At 42.3% G+C, this 7961-nt stretch overlaps 1 protein-coding gene across 1 annotated transcript in view; it reads left to right on the top strand.

The window, feature by feature from the left end:
• The first annotated feature begins 7133 nt into the window (after positions 1–7133).
• Positions 7134–7961, top strand: part of LOC109901900 (microtubule-associated protein futsch-like) — a 21318-nt gene continuing 20490 nt past the window's right edge. The window contains exon 1 of the mRNA XM_031786901.1: positions 7134–7423. Coding sequence (XP_031642761.1) covers positions 7339–7423 — 85 coding nt within the window. The 5' untranslated portion in view covers positions 7134–7338. The remainder of the gene's footprint in view (positions 7424–7961) is intronic.

The raw sequence follows: 7961 nt of genomic DNA, 5'->3' as shown, positions 1-7961 counted from the left end.
CCCCATAATGACAAAGTGAAAACATGTAAATGAAAATGTATGTCTCATTCACTTACGTTTCCACACCCCAGAGTCAATACTTTGTAGAAGCACCTTTGGCAGCGATTACAGCTGTCTGGGTACGTCTCTAAAGCCTTGTTTATACTGCAGGTCTTAATGCTCAAATCAGTTTTGGGATACAGACTGTCCAAACAGCAAGTTACAACTGACCAAATCGGATTTGTTTAGTGTTCAGATAGCAGTAATTTGATGACATGGCTACGCTAGTTGCCATAGTAACGACAGGTGTGTGCATGGTAGTGTAGGCTGATTGGTGGTGGTGCTCATGCTTCCTATCATGCAGAAGTTATGGCGCAAGCTAAGGTGACTGCTTGCCATTGCCTATTTTCCAGTTGATTTGAATATTCAAAATCCAAGTATAAGAACACTGTTAAAGCCTCAAAGGATAAGATTATCCAACTTTCGAGACAAGACCTTTTTGACTAGCCAAGGCACTCCACGAGCTAGCTGGATAGCTCTTTAGCATTATAGTACATTCACTAATTTGTTTGTAAACAATTAAAAAGCTAATAAGCTACCACGTGTTCCTGTCAAACTGGCAACAGAGTAGCTAGCAACAAGATATGCAAAATAACAGTCTGATAAGTCACCTTGAGAGCAAATAAATCAGATTTGACATTCAGACACAAGTCACATGGCCAGGAATCAGAAGACATCATGTATGGCAGCCACCACCATTCTTGAAAATATGAAGAGTGGTACTCTGTGATATGTTGTTGGATTTGCCCCTAACATAACGCTTTGTATTCAGGACATAACGTTTATTTCTTTGCCACATTTTCTGATGTTTTACTTTAGTGCCTTTATTGTAAACAGGATGCATGTTTCGGATTTAAAAATATATATATTTACAGGCTTCTTTATTCTCAATGTCATTTAGGTTAGTATTGTGGAGTAACTACAATGTTGTTGATCCATCCTCAGTTTTCTCCTAACTATTTTAAAGTCACAATAGGCCTCATGGTGAAATTCCTGAACGGTTTCCTTCCTCTCCGGCAACTGAGTTAGGTAGGACACCTGTATCTTTGTGATGACTCTGTATATCAATACACCATCCAACATGTAATAACTTCACCATGCTCAAAGGGACATTCAATGTCTGCTTTTTTTTTTACCGTCTACCAATGGGTGCCCTTTTTTTGCGAGAAATTTGATAACCTCCCTAGTCTTTGTGGTTGAATCTGTGTTTCAAATTCACTGCTCGACTGTGGGACCTGGGATAGGAAAATTACGTATTTACCTGATCTGTTTGATATTAATAGTTAGCAATTAATATTTAACTAATACAGTTTTTTCCAATTGCTAACACACTAAAATGACATTCACAGCACAATTATTTAAACTGACACACAAAACCTCTTCTCAAGTCTCCAAAAGTCTAAACACATTTTCTGCTTTACACACATTTTGAAATTCAAAATGGCACTTCTTAAATGCACTGCACACGGTTCTCTGCATAAGACACAACAATCTGACATAAAGTCACATGTTTGCCATTTCAAAACACTGCCATTCAAAATGACACTACATGAGCAAATTAGCCAATACATGTGCCACCTGGCCAAACACCTCAATGGTTAATTGTTACCACTTCAATCAGGAAGTAAGCACTATGAAAAGACCACAGGTACCAGCACCTTTTGTTTTACAACAACAATGGAAGCCATTGCAGAGAGAGGAAGAGAAAGAGGGAGGGTGAGGAAGAGTGACAGGTAGGGGTAGAGCTGGTAGAGGAGTTCATGGCCAAAGAAGACAACTTTCAAATGAAATCAGAGCAACCTTAGTTGATCATGTCATCAACCATGGGCTGACAATGGGAGAGGCTGGACAGAGAGTGCAGCCCAACTTGAGCCGTTTTACTGTCGCCTGTGTCATCCGGACATTTAGACTGGAGTACAGGTATGTAACCAAAATGTCTTTCACACTATGTAGTACACCCCATGTCATAGTGTATCAGTTGGGTGACACCTTTTTACTTCATGAATGGCTGATGTCATACACTAACTGCACAAATTTCCTGTAGAATTTACTCTACTGTGGTGGAAATATCTTTAGGCTGCATTGTCCAAGCCCTATATTTTTGTTTTTCTAAAGGACTGAGCGACGCAACCATGGTGGAGGAAGGGGCCAAATGTTCACCGGGGTACAGGAAGCCGCCATTGTAAACTTGGTTTTGGAAAATAATGAAATCAGATTACGAGAAATTCGAAGCCACATCATCCAAGACAACACCATATTCACCAACATTCAACGAGTCAGTCTGTCCACATTGGCTCGCATTCTCAAGCGAAACCAAATCAGAATGAAACAACTTTATAAGGTGCCGTTTGAGAGAAACTCAAACTCAAATTATTTTCCTTGCCTCTTTTTTCGATATATTTTTTCTGCACATTATTTCTGCAATTTTCTTTTTCAGTTTACTGTTTTTTTGTGAGCATATTTTTGTTCAGTCCAATGTAAATATATCTGCTGTGCATATGTTGCACTGACTTGTTTGGTGAAAATTAAAAAATAAAATGTTTCAACAGCATGTGTGTGTATCTGCAAATATTTCTGTGCATCTGAAGAATTTGAACTATTTTAGTATTATGGCAAAGCATACTAAAGATGAGAGTGCTTTTCATTATGCCCAACAGTGTGTAGTTGGTTAGACAAAAATCTGGTAATATGAATGAAGTGTGTGCCATTTCGTGCAAACATTTGATTTTGATAATGCTATATGTAGTTTTGGTTGCAGTGCTTCATTTTGCAGGATATATGATGTATTTTGCAGTTTGGGTGTGTGGTTTTGTGAATTGTGTTAAGTATTTTGATAAAACCAGCCTAGTTTGCAAAATAGTGTTTTAGCAATTGGGAAAAACTGTAGTAAGACATTTCTGTCCTTTCTGTACAGAGATGAGGTAGTCATTCAAATATCATGTCCATATAACTTATTGTGTGACTTGTAAACACATTTTTACTCCTGAACATATTTAGGCTTGCCATAACAGTGGTTGACAATTTATTGACTCAATACATTTTAGCTTTTCATTTTTTATTAATTTGTAAAAATGTCAAAAAACATAATTCTACTTTGACATTATGGGGTATTGTGTGTAGGTCAGTGACACAAAATCACAAAATGTGCAAAAAGTTGATGGGTGTGAATACTTTTTGAAGGCACTGTATGTTGTTGCATTGCTAAGAGCTGATTTGAAGCATGTGTACTGACAACTATAATGATGAAGCAGGATGTATAAGATCCTGTTTTCATGTATTGTTTCACCTAGAATCAGTGGAGGAAAAAGTACCCAATTGTCATACTTGAGTAAAAGTAGAAAATTACTAAAGTGAAAGTCACCCAGTAAAATACTAATTGAGTTCATGTCTAAAAGTATTTGGTTTTAAATATACTTAAGTATCAAAAGTACATGTAATGGGGTGGCAGGTAGCCTAGTGGTTAGAGTGTTGGGCTAGTAACCGAAAGGTTGCTGGATTGAATCCCTGAGCTGACAAGGTAGAAATCTGTCCTTCTGCCCTTGAACAAGGCAGTTAACCCACTAGGCTGTCATTGTAAATAAGAATTTGTTCTTTAACTGACTTGCCTAGTTAAATAAAGGTTAAATCTAAAATATTAGTAAGAGTATAAATAATGTCAAATGTATGGTGTGCAAAAGGGCAAAAAAGTAAATAAAAACAATATGGGGATGAGGTAGGTAGTTGTATGGGCTATTTACAGATGGGCAATGTACAGCTGCTCAGATAGCTGATGCTTAAAGTTAGTGAGGGAGAGATAGGTCTCCAACTTCAGCGATTTTTGCAGTTCGTTCCAGTCATTGGCAGCAGAGAACTGGAAGGAAAGGCAGCCAAAGGAGGTGTTGGCTTTGGGCATGACCTGTGAGATATACAGTGCCTTGCGAAAGTATTCGGCCCCCTTGAACTTTGCGACCTTTTGCCACATTTCAGGCTTCAAACATAAAGATATAAAACTGTATTTTTTTGTGAAGAATCAACAAGTGGGACACAATCATGAAGTGGAACGACATTTATTGGATATTTCAAACTTTTTTAACAAATCAAAAACTGAAAAATTGGGCGTGCAAAATTATTCAGCCCCCTTAAGTTAATACTTTGTAGCGCCACCTTTTGCTGCGATTACAGCTGTAAGTTGCTTGGGGTATGTCTCTATCAATTTTGCACATCGAGAGACTGAAATTTTTTCCCATTCCTCCTTGCAAAACAGCTCGAGCTCAGTGAGGTTGGATGGAGAGCATTTGTGAACAGCAGTTTTCAGTTCTTTCCACAGATTCTCGATTGGATTCAGGTCTGGACTTTGACTTGGCCATTCTAACACCTGGATATGTTTATTTTTGAACCATTCCATTATAGATTTTGCTTTATGTTTTGGATCATTGTCTTTTTGGAAGACAAATCTCCGTCCCAGTCTCAGGTCTTTTGCAGACTCCATCAGGTTTTCTTCCAGAATGGTCCTGTATTTGGCTCCATCCATCTTCCCATCAATTTTAACCATCTTCCCTGTCCCTGCTGAAGAAAAGCAGGCCCAAACCATGATGCTGCCACCACCATGTTTGACAGTGGGGATGCTGTGTTCAGGGTGATGCGCTTTGTTGCTTTTACGCCAAACATAACGTTTTGCATTGTTGCCAAAAAGTTCCATTTTGGTTTCATCTGACCAGAGCACCTTCTTCCACATGTTTGGTGTGTCTCCCAGGTGGCTTGTGGCAAACTTTAAACAACACTTTTTATGGATATCTTTAAGAAATGGCTTTCTTCTTGCCACTCTTCCATAAAGGCCAGATTTGTGCAATATACGACTGATTGTTGTCCTATGGACAGAGTCTCCCACCTCAGCTGTAGATCTCTGCAATTCATCCAGAGTGATCATGGGCCTCTTGGCTGCATCTCTGATCAGTCTTCTCCTTGTATGAGCTGAAAGTTTAGAGGGACGGCCAGGTCTTGGTAGATTTGCAGTGGTCTGATACTCCTTCCATTTAAATATTATCGCTTGCACAGTGCTCCTTGGGATGTTTAAAGCTTGGGAAATCTTTTGTATCCAAATCCGGCTTTAAACTTCTTCACAACAGTATCTCGGACCTGCCTGGTGTGTTCCTTGTTCTTCATGATGCTCTCTGCGCTTTTAACGGACCTCTGAGACTATCACAGTGCAGGTGCATTTATACGGAGACTTGATTACACACAGGTGGATTGTATTTATCATCATTAGTCATTTAGGTCAACATTGGATCATTCAGAGATCCTCACTGAACTTCTGGAGAGAGTTTGCTGCACTGAAAGTAAAGGGGCTGAATAATTTTGCACGCCCAATTTTTCAGTTTTTGATTTGTTAAAAAAGTTTGAAATATCCAATAAATGTCGTTCCACTTCATGATTGTGTCCCACTTGTTGATTCTTCACAAAAAAATACAGTTTTATATCTTTATGTTGGAAGCCTGAAATGTGGCAAAAGGTCGCAAAGTTCAAGGGGGCCGAATACTTTCGCAAGGCACTGTACCTGCTGGAGCGTGTGCTACGGGTGGGTGCTGTTATGGTGACCAGTGAGCTGAGATAAGGCATAGCTTTACCTAGCAAAGACTTATAGATGACCTGGAGCCAGTGGGTCTGGCGACGAATATGTAGCGAGGGCCAGCCGACTAGAGCATACAGGTCGCAGTGGTGGGTGGTATATGGGGCTTTGGTGACAAAACGGATGGCACTGTGATAGACTGCACCCAGTTTGCTGAGTAGAGTGTTGGAGGCTATTTTGTAAATGACATCGCCGAAGTCGAGGATCGGTAGGATAGTCAGTTTTACGAGGGTATGTTTGGCAGCGTGAGTGAAGGAGGCTTTGTTGCGAAATAGGAAGCTGATTCTAGATTTAATTTTAGATTGGAGATGCTTAATATGAGTCTGGAAGGAGAGTTTACAGTCTAGCCAGAAACCTAGGTATTTGTAGTTGTCCACATATTCTAAGTCAGAACCGTCCAGAGTAGTGATGCTAGTCGGGCAGGCGGGTGCGGCAGCGATCGGTTGAAGAGCATGCATTTAGTTTTACTAGCGTTTAAGAGCAGCATTTTCACTTAAGTACTTTACACCACTGCCTAGAATGTAACACATGACAGTAATTAGCTGTAGAACTGACATGAGAGAATCATGACTGATCTACATATTATTTTTCTGTAGCAGTTCCAACATATATGTAAATAACGTAAATATGTAATAATGAAAAAGGCTCAGACGGTTCCTTTTGAACTCTGGCCCCTTGGGTGTTGAGCTCCTGTTGCGGTATAGAGAGTTTGCTGCTAAGTAACTCCATTGATTGGTTGGTTTATTGACTGATTGATCATCACCGCTGAGCACAGCCAGCCAGCAGTCCAAGTATTGACTGTTGTCATAGAGACCAGGTCCTGTCTGAGGGGAGTGTGTTTCTGTGTGTTGCTGACCTCAGGTGAGCGAGGAGCAGGGAAATATGAATAAGCAGATGAGAGAGGAGGATATTACCGCTGATGTATGAATGCCAGCTGGGCTGGAATTGACAGAGAGAGGAGGAGGGGATTCTGTTGAGCTGGCAGAGCATAGGCAGAAACCCCCTGATACACACACATACTCACACACCCAGCGTGGGAAGCTTGGGGTTGCCATGGAGACTGCCAGTGATCTGTGGGATTTGGGGGGAACAAATGGAAAGGGAGGAGGAGGAGACTGAACATCTCCCTCTCTTTTCTTTCTTTGTAACTCTCTCCTTCAATCTCCCTTTCACTAACGTTATTTCCTCCATCACTTTTTCTGCAATAGCCCATCTTCTCCGCACACCCTCTCTCCAGCCCTCTGTCTCTGCAGTACCTTCCTGTAAGGATGGGGGCAGCGCTCAGGCAGCAGCAGAAATCTGCTGACATCATCGCTGACTATCAAGTCATCACCAGGGAGGGAGGGAAAGAGGGATGGGAAGGAGAGTGGGATGGAAAGGAAAGAGGGAGGGGAGGAGGGAGGCAGTGCTGCTCAGCCGGGGAATGAGAGAGAATACTGCAGCTCCCTCTCAGATTCCACACAAACATATGCGCCCACACACACACTAGCAGCATCGCGAGACCCACACACACTCTCACTCATAGCATCATCACTGCTCTGCTGCACCACAGAGAGAGGCACACTGAGCATTCACCCTCTTTCTCTCTCTCTCTCTGCTCCTTCCTCTACTGCGCACTCTCTCTCTGTTCACCTTGGCTGCTGGGTGGTGTGGAGTTATTGTTGCGTCAGAACCAGAGAGATCCAGAGACAGCCATGCCGGGGGAGAGCTCTCAAAGATCTGTCCCCAAAGAAAGACATCCGGAGCTTGGAGCAGAGCATACAGGCTTGCCTGAACCAGGTAAGGGGGTGAGGGGAAAATGAGAGATGGGAAGGAGGACAAGGTAGAGTGGAGGTGGCAGAGGAGAGACGGGGAGGGTGAGGATTATGCGAGACACTTGGAAGGGGAGGAGATGTAAGAGTTACAGAGAGGCTGGTAAAGGAAGGATAATAGATACCTTCTATAATGCCATGTGGGAAGCAGACAGACAGACGGATTAGAGAGGTAGAGCTGGGTCATGTCTGCCTGTGTCTGTCTATCTGTGATCCTCTCTCCAGTCCTAGTTCCAGCTCCAGCACCCTAGTCTTCACCCCCAGACCCCCCATCCACAACACTTACCCTACTTAACCCCACAAACATCCCCTTCCCCCTACCTGACCCCCAGCTCCATATTCCCTATTCCCCTCACTAACCCCATACCCACACCCCCTTCCCCCACTCTCTCCCCAGCCCCATCTCACTGCCCAGTGGCGGTGTGTTTTCTCAGGGCAGAGTGGAGCAGCTCCTCCCTCCCTCCGTCTCTTGTACTTTACTTCCCTTCCCCCAGTCTCACCATGCA

This window comes from Oncorhynchus kisutch, linkage group LG13 (genome assembly GCF_002021735.2).
Source record: "Oncorhynchus kisutch isolate 150728-3 linkage group LG13, Okis_V2, whole genome shotgun sequence".
NCBI lineage: Eukaryota > Metazoa > Chordata > Actinopteri > Salmoniformes > Salmonidae > Oncorhynchus > Oncorhynchus kisutch.
This window is presented reverse-complemented; position numbering and strand designations above follow the sequence as displayed.